The sequence below is a fragment of the Geotrypetes seraphini genome, chromosome 8, assembly GCF_902459505.1.
Source record: "Geotrypetes seraphini chromosome 8, aGeoSer1.1, whole genome shotgun sequence".
NCBI lineage: Eukaryota > Metazoa > Chordata > Amphibia > Gymnophiona > Dermophiidae > Geotrypetes > Geotrypetes seraphini.
The window spans coordinates 168,393,460-168,411,400 of record NC_047091.1 but is presented as its reverse complement, the minus strand read 5'-3'; the positions used below and the strand labels follow the sequence as shown (position 1 = coordinate 168,411,400).

General features: G+C 47.0%; 1 protein-coding gene across 4 annotated transcripts in view; it reads right to left on the bottom strand.

Annotated features, from left to right (window-relative positions):
* SGSM1 (small G protein signaling modulator 1) overlaps positions 1-17,941 on the bottom strand; it is a 231,719-nt gene that overhangs the window by 47,458 nt on the left and 166,320 nt on the right. For all 4 annotated transcript variants that reach the window (XR_004540413.1, XM_033955889.1, XM_033955890.1 and 1 more), the window contains one exon: positions 4,178-4,783. Coding sequence is in view for 3 of the 4 variants with exons in the window: in XM_033955889.1 (XP_033811780.1) it covers positions 4,178-4,783 (606 nt within the window). In the remaining variant the exon portion in view is untranslated. The remainder of the gene's footprint in view (positions 1-4,177; positions 4,784-17,941) is intronic.

The window sequence follows — 17,941 nt, the reverse complement described above, 5'->3', positions numbered from 1 at the left end:
TCAGAGGAACGCCCCCATCTGCCTGCACGGATTGCTCTATAGCGATCCCCGCACATGCGCAGACCATCTGTAGATGGTCTGCGCATGACCGTCTGAGACACGACCTTTTTTTTTTTTTTTAACTTGAAAACTTTTTTTTGTTAGTTTTTAGCCCTGTGAGTCCGCGGTTTTAACCCGCTTTAATCCTGCAGGTTAAAACCACAGGCTCGCTGGGTGGGGAAGGGCAGGAGAGCTTCGGGGAAGGGCAGGAGAACGGCGATGCTGCAGGAGAGCTTCAGGGAAGGGCAGGAAAATGGCGTTGCGGCAGGAGAGCTTCAGGAAAGGGCAGGAAAAGCGATGCGGCAGGAGAGCTTCAGGGAAGGGCAGGAGAACAGCGATGCGGCAGGAGAGCTTCAGGGAAGGGCAGGAGAACAGCGATGCGGCAGGAGAACTTCAGGGAAGGGCAGGAGAATGGAGATGCGGCAGGAGTGCTTCAGAGAAGGGCAGGAGAACAGAGATGCGGCAGGAGAGCTTTAGGGAAGGGCAGGAGAAAGGAGATGCAGCAGGAGAGCTTCAGGGAAGGGCAGGAGAACAGTGATGCAGCAGGAGAGCTTCAGGGAAGGCCAGGAAAACAGCGATGCAGCAGGAGAGCTTCAGGAAAGGGCAGGAGAACGGAGATGCGGCAGGAGAACTTCAGGGAAGGGCAGGAGAACGGTGATGCGGCAGGAGAGCTTCAGGGAAGGGCAGGAAAACGGCGATGCGACAGGAGAGATTCAGGAAAGGGCAGGAAAACGGCGATGCGACAGGAGAGCTTCAGGAAAGGGCAGGAGAACGGCGATGCGGCCGGAGAGCTTCAGGAAAGGGCAGGAGAACGGCGATGCAGCCAGAGAGCTTCAGGGAAGGGCAGGAGAACGGCGATGCGGCAGGAGAGATACGGGGAAGATCGAAGCAGGGCAGCATTTGGGGCGAGCAGGCAAGAGAGATTGCAGGGCAGAGAGAAGGGCTTCCAGTCGGAAAGACGTTTTCGATTGGTCCCCAGCAGTTGCTTCTTCAGGTGATCGGCCAGCCTAGTCGGATCGGAAATTTGGTGTTGTGAATCACGTCCCAGCCTACTTTGCATGCATTTCACCTCATTTGCATGCACGGATTCGAAGCGGATCGCAGGAGAAGTAAGTGAATCAGGCTGGATGGAAATTTGATAGTAAAGGGGTCGCAAACCGATCGATACACGATCGGTTTGCTTTGTGAATCTAGCCCCTAGTTCAGGGAAACAGGAGCTCAGGACTCAAGTGCCACAAACAGGCCAGGTTTTCAAAAATATCCCTCATGAATATGCACGAGATAGATCTGCATATGATAGAGGTAGTATCCATGAGATCTACAGCATCTCATGCATATTCATTATCCACCAAAAAACATTTCCACTTTGAAATAAGTCAACCACTCATTCAAAATAATATTTTGAAAAAATAATTAAAAAAAAAAAAAAAATGATGTGCTCAGACCCATAACCAAAATACCACAGGACAGGCAAGGGTTGCCACAGGACCATCATAGCTAGTTACCATATTTTTCTCTGAGAAACCCCAGACACATGACCCCACCCCATTCCGCCGGCAACCCCGCCCTGTTCGACCTCCAGCCCCGCCCCTTTTTGCCCTAGCTCTGTCCCCACAAAGTCTCCTCTCTTCTTCCGGACAAGCTCCAGTCACGCCTGGAGGGCCTGGAGCAGGTCCGGATTTCCCCAGACGTCCGGTCACCCTAATCAAAGCCACATCAATGTCCCCACTGCCTATGTCTTGTCACACTTTTACAATATTTTCGTCACCATATTTTACCACTGTACTTATCTTTATAGTGTGACTTTGTTTTGAATAAAGAGTTGACTTATTTTAAAGTGGACTTGTGTTTTTTGGTGGAAAATTTTTACACACAAGCAGTGATTTTCAGTGTACTCCTAGTGTGACAAGTAATGCATTTTCATTAGTTATATCTTGAAAATATGGCCCGTTTACAACATTTGAGGCACGACCTCCCTCCATCCCTGTCCTACTTGACTTTCAGATGTCGGAACAGGAAGCCACAAGCTGCAATTGTCACTTGAAATTTCATTTGCACTCCACTGAAAGCATTGCCAGAACCACTTAATTAAATTCTCCCTCAGACAAAATTATCAGAAAATCTCCAGACATACAAAACAGGTTCTCAGGTTAAAAATATAAGAATAGCCATACTGGCTCAGACCAAAGTCCATTTAGCCCAGCTTCCTGTTTTCCAACAGTGGCCAAAATCCAGGTCACAAGTACCTAATAGAACCCCAAATACAAGTACTTCTCCCTCCATATTTGCAGGGGGGGGGGTTAGGGGCAAAGTTAGCCCATAAGTGCCAAAAAAATGCGAATAACTTTTTTCTATCTTATCTGCACTATTTGGTTAAATCCCTTGTGAATACTGTGAAATTGCAAATACAACTGATTGTTCATATTCACAATTGTTTAAAAAAAAGCAAGTTATTTATTGCATTATACTGTACTGTGCACTTTAGCAGTACAATTTAGGCACTGTACAGTTTTAAAGCATGGTGCTGAAAAAAAGCAAGTTTTCTCTCTGCACGCCGAAGCAAGTGCTGAAAAAAAGTGCCAAACTATTTCTTAGCACTCTGGGGTGATGTCATTTGGAGCCAGCAAGATAAAAAAAACTCAAGGTGGAGCCAGCAAGATAAAAAACGCGACTAATCTTAGTGCTGAACCCTTGAATATGGAGGGAGAAGTGTAGTGGCAACCTTCCATGCTACCAATCCCAGGGCAAGTAGTGGATTCCCTCATGTTTGTCTCTATAGCAGACTATGGACTTTTGCTCCAGGAACTTGTCCAGACCTTTCTTAAATCCCGTTATGCTAACAGCTGTTACACATCCTCTGGCAATGAGTTCTAGAACTTAACTATTCTTTGACTGAAAAAATATTTCCTCCTATTTCTTTTAAGAGTATTTCCATGCAATTTCATTGAGTGTATCCTGGTTTTTGTACTTTTTGAAAGGGTGTAAAAAAAATCGATGAACTCTTACTCGTTCTACACCACTCAGAATTTTGTAGACCTCAATCGTCTCTTTGCCAAGCTGTAGAGCCCTAACCTTTTCAGTCTTTCTTCATATGAAAGGAAGTTCCAATCCCCTTGACCCCTCCTCCAATCTCTGAAGCTGCTTTTTCTGTACCCTTCTCCTCTACTGCTAATTTCAGACTTTGTTCCTTTCATCTAACTGCCCTGTATGCCTAGAATAAACTACCTAAGTTTGTCCGTTGCGCCCCTTCCCTTGTTTAAAAGTAGAATGAAAACCCACCTTTTTGATATAGCCTTCAATCCATAACCCTACTCCCCTCTGTATACTGCTCACCATCCTAACCAACAGATTAACTATCCCCCCCTAACTGAATCCTCCACCCTGGCATCTTGTTTGTCTGTCTTGTCTATTTAAATTGTAAGCTCTTTCGAGCAGGGACTGTCTCCTTCGTGACTCTATGCAGCACTGCGTATGTCTGGTGGTGTTCTAATTAATAGTAGTTCATTTTAATAAACAAAGATCTACGATTGACTTTAGCCCTATTTATCTGAAACACAGCAGAGGTGCACACATGTTCACTTCGGTTCTCCTTCAAGCAAGGTTGTACCTATATTTATATCCACTTCCCATATTTATTGAGCATACTGACCTGGACTCATGAGGAAGTCTAGTGTTAGCCGAAACATGGACTGCGTTGAGTCTACCACCAACCCTTTTTGGGTCAGCTGTTCCTTACAGTGGATACTTGTGTTTAATTGAACTCAACTCAACTTCAGGTCAAGAACATTGGATTCCACATTTTTGACTTTTTTTCGGGGATTCCCTTTTATCACTGTGGAACATTTGGGCTTTTGTTGTTTGTCATTATCTGAGGCAACAATCCAACCCCTTTTACACGTATGGAACTGGGGGAAAAAGATTGATGGCATGGGCATGTTTTAAGAAGGAAAAACAAATCTTGATTAAAATCACGAAGAAAGCATGGGTTCGGTTAGCAAGCATGAAAATATGTCCATTTGATTATCAAGAGGCCTTCTAAGCTAGCTCTTTTCAATGGACAGAACTAAAGCCTCAGAAGTAATTGTTAAAGGAGCTCTACATTTTAACTCAATAGAAAAATCTCAGGAGAAATACTCACAGAGTAGGATACCCCTGTAGAAGCTGCAGAGGAAACATCAATGACAGTTGCGTCAATGACGGTTAAGCCATTGAGCTGTGGATACAAACTTTCCATTTCTGGTTCTTCAGACAAATTATCTTCGCTTCCTAAAAGGCTCTCCTTCTCAGCTTCGTTATCGGGCCATGTCTCAACCATAGACAGTTCATCACCGCCCTTATCAGGCATGATCTCCTCTGTGCTCTCTTGGATTGAAACAAATTCCTCCAGGCTTTCATTGATTGGAAATTCAACATCTAAACTGTCCTGAGCTTGAAGGTCATCTTCTGTGCTTTTACCGTCCAAAAGAGTGTTGTCCAAGCTGTGCCTTTTCTTAGTACTTGAGGTTCCCTGTTTCATTTGTAGGTGCAAGATGCTTTTGCTCAATTCCCCAGTAGTACTGTCCTCCGTGCTGAAACTATGCTCCGAGTATCCTGATGTGATGGAAAAGTTCCGCGAAGAGGGATGGCCGGAATCAGGAGAGCATGTGCCATTGGGGACAGTCCCGTTTGGAATTTTGGGAAGCTTGCCATCTTCATTTCTAGCATCTGCATCTGCCTGCTCCACATCTTCAACAGACTCAAAAACCTTAAAGAAATCAACAGGAGATTAAAATCACTACAGCTAGGTAGTGGCATATAAAATATTTGCATTTATAGACGCAAAACCAAGCCCACCCTCCTTGCAAGGATAATGCCCTCCCTCCAGTCCAGTTACTCAGTGGCTCAAATGGCATTGCATGTGGGGGATTAAGACTTGATTCCTTGGCCTGGTTTCAGAAATTTAGGCCCTTCAGGACTGGAGATACTTTGATGGCAGCATTTATTTTATCCACTTATAAGGTAAATTCACTCGTTGATGTGACCTAAGAGATTTCTAGTATGGGTGGGAAAAGACTTCAAGTGCTCACTGGTACTGCTCATTAGAGTATACTAGTGTAATCCCCTTGGTATGTGAGCTATCATTAGTCTAACCCCCACCTCCCCCCCCCCCTGTTTATTAAGTCAATGTATGTTTCATTTATATTATAATTGTGTGGAATGCGTACTTGGCTGGTCATAAAGACTGAAGGTTCAACGGAGCTTCTGTTTCACTTCTATAGGAGCTTCTTCAGGAACTAGTCTTCCGTGCCAAGAATAACCCACTTCATTTCAAAAAAAAGAGCTATATTGAGCGTATTCTTTAAAACGAAGTCTTCACCGGCTCAATATAGCTCTTTTTTTGAAATGAAGTGCCCAGAAATCAGAGCTGAAATCTTCCCCATAAAGAGCTGCAGGGGAAAGCAGGAAGTAAGGCTGTCTTTGAACTGGCAACCAAAAAAACGAGACGATCACCTCTGCACGACTAACCACAAGGTCCAATAGAAGAGAGCAGAGTGCGTCTAGTCTTCAAATCCCACTTTATTAGCAACTAAACATAAAATCCATGCAAAACCATCATTTTTTTCAATAACATGTATAGTAAATTATGGACTCAAAATGGGCCATGTTTTGGCTAAATTGCCAGCATCAGGAGTCCCACACTGGTAAATGACAAACCAAAATTCCAAGTCAAATCCAACAAGATACAATATGAACAGTAATACTCAGCATATCTTCCCCCTGCATCCTATTGGTCAGATTTTCCTCGGTCAGCCAATAAACTATAAAGGAGGCAGGACTAGAGCTCAGGAGACATCATTGGTCAGATACTCCTTAGCCAGCCAATAAGCTGCAGGGTAAAGCAGAATGGAAGGCTGGTGTCTCCTAAACTACTAATCTTGCCTCCTCCTGTTGCTATTGGCTATCTATGGAATTGCTGAGCAATAGGCTCATAGCAGGGAGCAATCAGTAATGAGGTAGCAGATTAGAACAGCAGTGTGGAACAGACATGCTTCCTGCCTTTGATGTACCATAGAGAAAGTGAGAATAGGGTTACCAGACAGTGACGTAGCAAGGGTAGGAGGTGCCCGGGGAAGTGGTGCCCTCCTCTCCACCCTCCCGCTCATTCCCCATACCCCACTCGTGCCCTCACTTTCCCCCCAGACCTCTTTAAATCTTTGCCAGCGTGAACAGCTTCTTGTGCCGGCTTTCCTTCTGATGTCACTTCCTGGCCCCGCAACACAAAGTGATTTCAGCCAGGCCGGAGAAGTTGCTTGTACTGTCGAAGATTTAAAGAGGTACAGGGTGTGGGAAGGCGAGTGTGGCATTAGGAGGGGGTGGAGAGGTGCAGGCGGCTCCACCAACCAAGATGGCGCAGGGGGGAGGTGGGTTACTAGAGAAGTAGTTTGTAAACTATATTAATCTAGGTTGTTTTTTTATGTTATGGTGTTTTATGATACATTTTATATATGTTTACTGATGGAAACTGCTCAAGATACTAAGCGGTCTATAAATGTTTTGAATAAATTTAAAAAAAAAAAAAATTCCCCTCTCCCTCTTTCTTTGCTATCCTTTTACTTCTAATTTGTAGCTCCTTTCTAAATTTTTAAGTTTTTACTGTTTATTGCCTAAGGAAGGGTACAGTACGCCCCTGAGAACGGACCCCCCGCGAATCTTGAAAAACCGCGAATACGGTTTTTCGTGGGGGAGACTGGAGAAGGTAGCGGGAGAGGCAGGAGAGAGCAGCTGGAGCGCCGGCGAGTGAAGAAAATCACTCGCTGTATGCTCCGACCGCCTCTTCCTCACTAAAGTCGGGCCTTACAAATCAGGAGCTGTGTGTCAAGCTAATGTTTTTCACGGCACATTATAACTGAAATTATAAAATTGCTAAACCGACAAAAAATTAAATTTGAGAGTTATTTATTTAAAGTTCCTTAATCTATATTTGGGTAATTATAACAATGGTGAAACTAAATTAGAAAGAATGGAACCGCTAATCAACACAATGATGAGCTTGTTTCCGAGGGCAAATTAACTCAAAACGTGGCTCGATAGTCGACAAGCAAACACGCATTTCATCATCCACCATCTGTAGTCGTTCTCTTTTCTTTAATTTCTGTCAGAGCTGAAAATCCAAGTTTGCAAAGATAAGACGATCCAAACGGTAACAAAGCCTTGGTTGCTTTGTTGCTCCAGTTAGGATAACGGCTGCATAAAAAATGAAGCTAAAATTACTTGAGGTCAGTTTTCAAGGACCATAAACCATTAAGCACAGTTACTTACCGTAACAGGTGTTATCCAGGGACAGCAGGCAGATATTCTTAACACATGGGTGACGTCACCGACGGAGCCCTCGGTACGGACCTTTTTAACTAGAAGTTTCTAGTTGGCCGCACCGCGCGTGCGCGAGTGCCTTCCCGCCCGACGGAGGAGTGCGTGGTCCCCAGTTAGTATAAGCCAGCTAAGAAGCCAACCCGGGGAGGTGGGTGGGACGTAAGAATATCTGCCTGCTGTCCCTGGATAACACCTGTTACGGTAAGTAACTGTGCTTTATCCCAGGACAAGCAGGCAGCATATTCTTAACACATGGGTGACCTCCAAGCTAACAAAGAGGGAGGTGGGATGGTTGGCCATTAGGAAAATAAATTTTGTAACACAGATTGGCCGAAGTGTCCATCCCGTCTGGAGAATGCGTCCAGACAGTAGTGAGTAGTGAATGTGTGAACTGAGGACCAAGTGGCCGCCTTGCAGATTTCCTCGATGGGCGTGGAGCGGAGGAAAGCTACAGAAGCAGCCATAGCTCGGACCCTGTGGGCCGTGACAGTTCCATCCAGTGAGAGACCGGCCCGAGCGTAGCAGAAAGCAATACAGGCAGCAAGCCAATTGGAAAGTGTCCGTTTGGAGACAGGACGACCCAAACGGTTGGGATCGAAAGACAAAAAGAGCGGAGGGGATGTCCGGTGAGCTCTGGTACGATCAAGATAGTAAGCAAGGGCACGCTTACAATCCAGCGTGTGCAACGCCTGTTCCCCAGGATGCGAGTGAGGCTTAGGGAAGAAGACGGGCAGCACAATGGACTGGTTAAGGTGAAAAGCCGAGACCACCTTGGGAAGGAATTTAGGGTGGGTACGCAGAACAACCTTGTCATGGTGAAAAACAGTGAAAGGGGGGTCGGCAACCAGTGCATGCAGTTCGCTAACCCTCCTGGCAGAGGTGATGGCAATTAGGAAAAGCACCTTCCAGGTAAGAAGCCTGAGCGAAGTTGTGGCAAGAGGCTCAAACGGAGGTTTCATGAGGGCTGAGAGAACCACATTCAGGTCCCAGACGACAGGAGGAGGTTTGAGAGGCGGTTTGAGATTGAAGAGCCCTCTCATAAATCTGGAAACCAGAGGATGAGCCGTGAGGGGTTTTCCGAGAATAGGCTCATGAAACGCAGTGATGGCACTGAGGTGGACTCTGATGGAGGTAGTTTTGAGGCCAGCATTGGACAGTGAGAGCAAATATTCCAAGACAGTTTCCACCGCTAAGGAGGTGGGTTCCTGACGATGCCGGAGACACCACGAGGAGAATCTGGTCCACTTCTGATGGTAACATTGGAGAGTGGCCGGTTTCCTGGAGGCGTCCAAAATGAGGCGGACCGGTTGAGATAGATTCTCTGGAGAGGTCAGCCCGAGAGAAACCAAGCTGTCAGGTGGAGCGAAGACAGATTGGGATGCAGTAGAGACTGATGCTGTTGCGTAAGTAGAGTAGGAAACACAGGAAGTAGAATGGGTTCCCTGGAGCTGAGTTGGAGCAGGAGTGAGAACCAGTGTTGGCGAGGCCACCGAGGGGCGATAAGAATCATGGTGGCGTGATCCTTGCGGAGTTTGGACAAGGTCCGCAACATCAGAGGAAGTGGAGGGAAGGCATACAGGAACCGATCCCTCCAATCGAGCAGGAATGCATCCGGAGCCAGACGGTGAGGAGAGAAGAGTCTGGAACAGAATTGGGGCAGCTGATGATTGTGAGGTGCTGCAAAGAGGTCCACCTGCGGAGTGCCCCATCGAGCAAAGATGGATAGCAGAGTCGGAGGGTCCAACGTCCACTCGTGAGGTTGAAGGATGCGGCTGAGATTGTCGGCCAGAGAGTTCTGTTCGCCCTGGATATAGACCGCCCTGAGAAAGAGATTGCGGTCCGTGGCCCAGGTCCAGATGCGCAGAGCCTCCAAACAAAGGGGGCGAGATCCGGTGCCGCCTTGCTTGTTTATGTAGTACATGGCGACTTGATTGTCTGTGCACAGGAGGAGGACTTGAGGGCAGAGAAGATGTTGGAAAGCCTTGAGGGCGTAGAACATGGCTCTGAGTTCCAGGAAATTGATGTGATGACGACGCTCCTGTGGGGTCCAAAGTCCCTGGGTGCGTAGATCTCCCAGGTGAGCTCCCCACGCGTAGGGGGACGCATCTGTGGTGATGATCATAGAGTGGGGGGGCAGATGAAAGAGTAGACCCCTGGAAAGATTGGAGGAGTTCAACCACCATTGGAGAGATTGCTGAAGAGACGATGTCACAGAGACGGGATGAGAAAGAAGATCCGAAGTCTGTGACCATTGGGTGGCGAGAGTCCACTGAGGCGTACGAAGGTGGAGACGTGCCAGAGGAAGGACATGCACCGTCGAGGCCATGTGACCCAGGAGGACCATCATCTGTCGGGCAGGAATGGAGGGATGCATGAGCACCTGACGGCAGAGATGGAGCAGGGTCCGCTGGCGATCGGAGGGGAGAAAGGCCCTCATCAGCGTGGTGTCCAGAACTGCTCCAATGAATTGAAGTCGCTGGGTGGGAAGCAGATGCGACTTGGGGTAGTTGATCTCGAACCCCAGGAGGTGGAGGAGAGAGATGGTGTGATGAGTAGCTTGTAGCACGAGTTGAGATGAAGGTGCTTTCACCAACCAATCGTCCAAGTAGGGGAACACCTGGAGGTTGTGAGACCTGAGGAAGGCCGCTACCACTATAAGGCACTTGGTGAAGACCCTGGGGGAGGAAGCGAGGCCGAACGGTAGCACCTTGTACTGATAGTGGTGGTGCAGTACCTGGAACCGCAGGTAGCGGCGAGAACTCTGATTGATGGAGATGTGAGTGTAGGCCTCTTTGAGGTCCAGGGAACATAGCCAGTCGTGTTGAGAAAGAAGAGGGTAAAGCGTGGCAAGGGAGAGCATTCTGAACTTCTCCTTGACCAGACACTTGTTGAGATCCCTTAGATCGAGAATGGGACGGAGGTCTCCCGTCTTTTTGGGGACCAGGAAGTAGCGGGAGTAGAATCCCTGACCCCTTTGATCTGGAGGTACTTCTTCGATGGCATTGAGAAGGAGGAGGGATTGAACTTCCCTCAGGAGGAGGGGGGTTTGAGATGAGTGTGAAGCAGACTCTACGGGAAGGTTGTCTGGTGGAAGAGTCTGGAAGTTGAGAGAGTAGCCGTGGCGGATGATGTTGAGGACCCACTGGTCCGACGTGATGACTTCCCAACGGCTGGAGAAAATGGTGAGACGACCCCCGATAGGCTGTGGAAGAGGCAGTGAGGGAGGATGACTGGCTATGCCCTGGAGAGAAGAGTCAAAAGGGCTGAGACTGTTTAGCAGGCTGAGGCGGCTTAGAGGGTTGAGTGGCCTGAGATCGAGCCTGGGCATGGTGCTGCTGTTGACGAGGTCGCCGAGATTGTTGGGGGGGCGGATTGAGTGGCCTGGCTGAGAACCTCCGCTGGTAAGAAGATTGAGGCCGATATGGTCGAGCAGGCGGAGCCTTCTTTTTTGGCTTGATCAAGGTGTCCCACCTGGTCTCATGGGCCGAGAGTTTCTGGGTGGTGGAATCCAGGGACTCTCCAAAGAGTTCATCCCCGAGACAGGGGGCGTTGGCCAAACGATCCTGGTGGTTGACGTCCAGGTCGGAGACTCTGAGCCAGGCTAGTCGACGCATGGCTACAGCCATGGCAGAGGCCCGAGAGGTGAGCTCGAAGGAGTCATATATTGAGCGGACCATGTATTTTCGCATCTGGAGAAGACCAGAGATGTGTTGTTGGAATAGCGGGACCTTGCGCTCAGGAAGGTACTTCTGAAGTGTAGACAGTTGTTGGACCAAGTGTTTTAGGTAGAAAGAAAAATGGAAGGAGTAGTTGTTTGCCCTGTTGGCCAGCATGGCATTTTGGTAAAGCCTCTTGCCAAATTTGTCCATGGTCTTACCTTCTCTGCCAGGAGGGGTAGAGGCATAGACACTGGAGCCCTGGGTCTTTTTCAAAGTGGATTCCACTAAAAGGGACTCATGGGGCAATTGAGATTTGTCAAATCCAGGTATAGGGATGACCCGGTAAAGGTTGTCCAGCTTACGGGGGGCTCCCGGTACCGTGAGGGGAGTTTCTAAGTTCTTGTAGAACGTTTCCCGTAGGATGTCATGTACGGGAAGCTTGAGGAACTCCTTAGGAGGTTGCTCAAAATCTAAAGCCTCTAGAAAGGCTTGAGACTTTTTCGAGTCAGATTCTAGTGGAAGGGATAGGGCAGCAGACATTTCTCTCAGAAATTTAGTGAATGAGGACTGCTCCGGTTTAGAGGTGGCATCGGGTGCCGATGGTTCCTCATCAGATGAGGAGGGATCCTCCTCGGTACCGAGGGGAGTCTCCTCCCACAAATCAGGGTCTCTGACCTCTGGTGCATGTCGAGACACCGGGGTGGAGGGCGCGGTGTGGCGAGTCTTGGACAAAGACTTACCAGAGCGCACTGAAACGGTACCAGGGGAGGACGATCGGCGTCGTTCTCGGTCCCGAGAAGAATGCCGTACCACCTGGTGCCGAGAAGGATCCACATTGGTCTGAGAATGAACCACCGGATCGGCGTGAAGTTGTTGAGCCGAAAGGATCGGCATAGAGGTGTTTACCGGTACCGAAGGAGTGGACACCGGGGGCTCGGTGCGGGGCTCGGGCCGGTCTGGTACCGGAAGGAGCGGTGCCAGGATAGAGGGTAACAGCTGTTCAAGTTGTTTCTTCAACTGTTCCTGAAGCTGAGCTTTGAGAATGACCGAGATACGGTCATCTAGGGGTGGCATCGGAACCGCTTTCTTTTTCTTCGGTTCCTTGGATGCCGCTCCACGCCCCGGCGATGAGGAGGCCGATGACGAGGCACTCACCGATATCGGGGCGGAGCGTTTGCGGGACCGGTGCGATGCCGGTAGGGACGGTGTCGCCACCGTAGCTGGAGGGCGCTCGAGGGAAGAGGAAGGCTTCTTAGCCGGCTTACCTGGCGCCAGAGACGCCGATGTGGGGTCGGGCGGTGTCGAAGTAGACGGTGCCGATTTCTGTGGTACCGCTGTCGATGTCGAGGAGTCCATCGCCGACTCGGTGCCGAAAAGAAGAGTTTGTTGGATTCTTCGGTTTTTAAGCGTTCGTTTTTGCAGAGTGGCACAGCGGGTGCAGGAGTCTGCCCGATGCTCCGGACCCAGACACTGCAAACACCAATTGTGTGGGTCAGAAACGGAGATCGGGCGTGCACACCGCTGGCACTTCTTAAAACCGACCTGCGGGGGCATGAAGGGGAAGATAGCCTCCGCAAAATCGAAGTCCGAGGCCTGTATAATGGCAACAGGCCCCGCTGGGGCAAAAACGAAAGAAAAAGGAAAAAATGAAAGTTTTTTTTTTTTTTTTTTTTGCAAATCAAAGAAAAAGTAAACCCGAAGGTAAAGAGAGAAAAAATTAGGAAAAAAACGCGAGCGGGAAGGCGAAAAAGTGATTTCAACGGCCGTTGAAAAAATACACGCGTCTTCTTCGCTCCGCGGAAACGAAGAAACTGGGGACCACGCACTCCTCCGTCGGGCGGGAAGGCACTCGCGCACGCGCGGTGCGGCCAACTAGAAACTTCTAGTTAAAAAGGTCCGTACCGAGGGCTCCGTCGGTGACGTCACCCATGTGTTAAGAATATGCTGCCTGCTTGTCCTGGGATAACCTGCCCTGCTCTTGACATTTCGATACAGAACAGATGTATCTTGGTTTTTCTTTTTTTTTTTCCTTTGCTGGATGAGAGGAAATTTGTTGTGAGTTGGGTTGAGCACCCCCCCCAATCATTTTCAAAGCTGGATCCTATGAGTAGCATGAGCATGCACAGTCAAAGGTCTCGTTCCAGAAACAGCTTCCCAGCACTTCTCTGCAACCTAAGTAGTGCAAAAGAACATAAGAACAGCCTTACTGGGTCATACCAATGGTCTATCAAGCCCAGTAGCCCGTTCTCATGGTGGTCAATCCAGGTCCCTGGTGCCTGGCCAAAACCCCAAGGAGTAGCAACATTCCATACACAATCCCAAGGAATAGCAACATTCCAGAATCCCAAAGAGTAGCAACATTCTATGCTACTGATCCAGGGCAAGCAGCAGCTTCCACTCAGCACTGATAGAGATGGAGATAGAACCCCCTAGTGTATCACTGCACAAGCCAAAAAAGGTTCTCAATTTCAGCACCAAGGACAGTCTCTCATAACACTGGAAGGAAAAGAACCTCAGAATCCAACACGAGGTAAACTTAGTCCGAGACTTATCGGTTCCGGCTTTCTAACATAGATTCTGAAAAACCTTCCAGTTCTTTGTGAAACAACACCAATGCTGTGACATAATACCTATTAAAAGGTAATTTAAACAGTGTTGTTACCCCTTAATTTAACACCTAAAAAAATGTGATGAAACAATGCATCTCTTATTGAAATCAATAAAGATAAGTCTAGTAACTCTTATCTGACATGCCATCTGGTGGTACTCTGATACGAGATGAACAATTATTTCTGATCATCTAAACCTCATGGATCAGGATGATGCACAAACTGTAATACAATTTATCTTAATACTTAATCCGTTCCGAACAAGACCCAATTCATCGATCAAATCGGCTTCTTCTGGGGTTAATCTTGGAACAGTTTATTGATGATGTGTTCCTTATTTGGACTGACACCAAGGCCAGGTTTTATGAGTTTCTGACTTGGCTCAACACTCTTGATAGGCATTTAAAGTTTACTGCCACGGTCAATACAAGCAGTGTCACCTATCTGGATAACAGGGTTAGCAAAGAGCAGGGTAAACTGGTTACTACTGTGTTTCGCAAACCTACGGATCGGACTTCATATTTACATTATACTAGCTGCCATCCTGTCCGGTTGCGCCAGTCGGTGCCCGTGGGGCAATTCCTCAGGATTCGTCGGATTTGCTCATCATTGAGAGAGTATAAGGCTCAGGCAAAGGCTCTGTCTCTGCGTTTTAAGGCTCGTGGCTATCCTGAATGGATTATTAGAAGAGCGTACCGTAGAGCCCGCTATGCTAACCCTGAATTGTTAAGGGCTCCTGTCATTCGCCCACCTTTAGAGCAACAGGTGTGTGTCATATCATTCTCCAATCAAGCCCACCAGATAGCTAACATTGTGAGGAAACATTGGCATGTTTTGGGACACCATACTATTTTTAAGGAGACCCCGTGTATCGCTTTTGCTCGTTCTAAGAACTTGAAGGACCTTCTGGCTACCAGGAGTCGGGCCCACAGTGGGGGCAGACATCAACCATGTGGACATTGTGACATGTGTCATTCATCTTTGTCAATTTCTACCTGGCAACATCCCCGGACCCAACGCACTTAACCACCTCAGAGCGCAAACTTCGTGTGATTCTAAATGGGTAGTTTATGTCATTATCTGCCCGTGTGGTTTGTGCTATGTGGGACGGACCAGCAGAAGTGTCAGGGTCAGACTGCAAGAACATAGAAGCCGGATCCGTACTGGATCTCAGTCTGCCCCTCTGGTACCCCACTGTGCTGATTTTGGTCACTGTTTTACTGACCTATCCTGGTTCGTGCTTGAGCAAGTCCCTTGGGACTTTAGGGGGGATCGACAGGCTCACCTGAATCTCAGGGAACAATATTGGATCTTTCAATTACAATCTGTTCAGCCGAATGGCCTTAACGAAAGTGTGGAATGGAATACCATTGTTTAATAGGGTTTTTGGCTCCTTCTGGATAGTGGATTTTGGATGCAGTGTGTGGTGTGCTTGCGTGTGTGTGTGGGGGGGACTCTTTTTGATTGTGGTGTTCCTATTGGTGGGTGTTTCTTTTTCCTTCCCCTTTTCCCTCCCCCTTCTCCTTCTTTTTTCTGTGGTGCTGATTGTGTTGAGTGCTGGCACTGTATGATTGGTTGGTTCGTGCATGATGTCACCTGTGGATCTGTTTTAGCCGGTGTGCTCTCCCTCCCGGGCACCCCGCCCTCCAGCCTTCCTCTCTGCTTGTGTTCTGTTGGAGGCCAGGTTCCTGAAGAAGGGCTCCTCCCGAAACCAGCGCGGTTGAACCTTTCCTCCTGGCGCGGTTTTTCCATTGTGTAACAGTTTTGGATAAGTATTGTTTCTTTTGGATATGATTTTCACTTTTTGGCATGGTTTTTGACTTTGTTTGTGATTTTGTGTGAGTTTTTTGAGGGGGTTTGGCTGGCAGGGTTTGTGTGGGGGTCGCTCAGGTTGTTTGTGTTGAGTTTCATTTACTCACTTTGATTGTTGATTGGTTTGATTTCTGCACACACAGGGCGCTCGATGATGGTGTGCGGGTGGAGGCTTATGGCCTTGACCCAGAAGTGAAGTGTCGGAGCTGAGCTCCTATCACTGAGGGTTCACACTGAGAGCGCCCTATAACATCATATAATGTGACATGTTCTTTGACATATTACATTATATTTGGTTTGTAAGTTGTGAGCCAAGCTAGACACTTTGAGCTTCCCCCTCACAGACCTTGATGTGACTTGGTTGCCTTCCTTGTTTTTTCTAGTTTAGGATTGTTTGGCAAATTAGGAGTGTGTTGTTGTGGATTAATGAATATGCATGCAGCAGATTTGCATGCCTATCACTTCCATTATATGCAAATCTCTCTCATACATATTCATTAGGGCTAGCCTGAAAACCCGATTGGCCTGGTGATCCTCCAGGACAGGGTTGGGAACCACTGGTTTAGATGATCAGAAAAAATTGTTCATCTCATTTCAGAGTACCTCCAGATGGCATGTCAGATAAGAGTTACTAGACTTATCTTTATTGATTTCAATAAGAGATGCATTGTTTCATCACATTTTTTAGGTGTTAAATTAAGGGGTAACACTGTTTAAATTATCTTTTAATAGGTATTATGTCACAGCATTGGTATTGTTTCACAAACAACTGGAAGGTTTCTCAGAATCTATGATAGAAAGCCAGAACCGACAAGACTCAGACTAAGTTTACCTTGTGTCAGATTCTGAGGTTCTTTTCCTTTCAGTTTTAGGCGACTATCCTCAGTGCTGCAATTGAGAACTTTTTTTTGGCCCGTGCATGCAGTGGTTTCCCCCATATCTTTCTCAATAACAGACTATGGACTTTTCCTCCAGGAAATTATCCAAACCTTTCTTAAAACCCGCTACGCTATCTGCTCTTAACATAACCTCTGGCAACGCGTTCCAGAGCTTAAGTATTCTCCGAGTGAAAATATATTTCCTCCTATTGGTTTTACCAGTATTTCCCTGTAACTTCATCGAGTGTCCCCTAGTAATTCATGGTCTAATTAAATTCGAGGTCATTCAATCACAAGTGATTCAGAACTCCCCATTCAAGGATCTCAGAAATTGCTGACATTTTTTCAGGGGATATGTTGGGACTTCTAATGAAAATATACAAAGTTTAGGGGCCTGATCTCAACCAGGTCCAGAGTCAGAGGCCCCTTTATTTGGGTGACTTTTTTGTATCTGCAGAAGATGTCAAGTGAGGCCCCTCCCTGAAATTGGACCAGTGGACATGGAATTACTCATCAGTTACCTTGTCATAACAAGCTTGCAGGTTGCAGTAGTACTTTGCCCACACAGAATTTAGAATATAAATATACCAGGCCATTCCCAAGCAAACTCATTAGGAAAAATGACTCTCCATCATGCAAATTACAGCCATTTATTTTGCAAAAATTGGAGATGCATAGACTATACGAATACATTTCTGCAGAAGTGAATGCAGCCTAGATGCCACATAACACTATATATTCAGCCATTTATCCAATTCATAACTCAGCGGAACTGACACTACTGTAAATTAGAGTAATTTATCTCAGCTTGCCTGGGGCTCCCTGACATCCTTATTATGTAAGGGCAGATTTATATGTTTAATAACCTAGGTGGCAGCTTTGCTTGAAACCTGCAGTGGATTCTTGCTGTAGCTGCTTGCACTAGCCTGATCGTGCACAGGGGTCAAAGGTTCCAGCAAGGAAAATCCATGCATAGGGTGACGGAGCACTGGGGCAAGGAATATGATATGCTCAATTTCTATCATTCTTCGGAATTATTTATCAGGACACCATTAAAAAAAAACCCACAAAAAAACAGAGGTTAGCTACATTTTCTTCTGCTACTATACCTTGATGTCTTTCAATATAGAAATTTGAGAATTGCTGGCATTGGTACAGAAGTCGTTTGTGTGAAATACAGATACTTATTAAAGTCCTTCAGATGAATGACTGACTATGCTTAAGTTTTTCCAATTTTCAAGTTTTATTAAAAATTTAATATTCTGCTTATTGGATTTCTAAACGGAGTACAGGTACATTAAAAAGTAAAATCAGGGGGACACGGACAATATAATAATAATAATAACTTTATTCTTCTATACCGCCATAGTCAAAAGACTTCTAATATGGTTCCAGAAAAAGGAGGACTGATTGAGACATCTGGGTTTTACTTCCATTGCTTTTAAAGGAGGTAAAACCCGGATATCCCAATCCGTCCGCTTTTTTTATGGAGCCATACGGTAACCCTATGACTGACTGACTGGTAGAATTCATTTCCAGTAATCACTAGCACCGTATCAAGCCCCAAGTTCCATCCATTTCAAAACAAATTGTC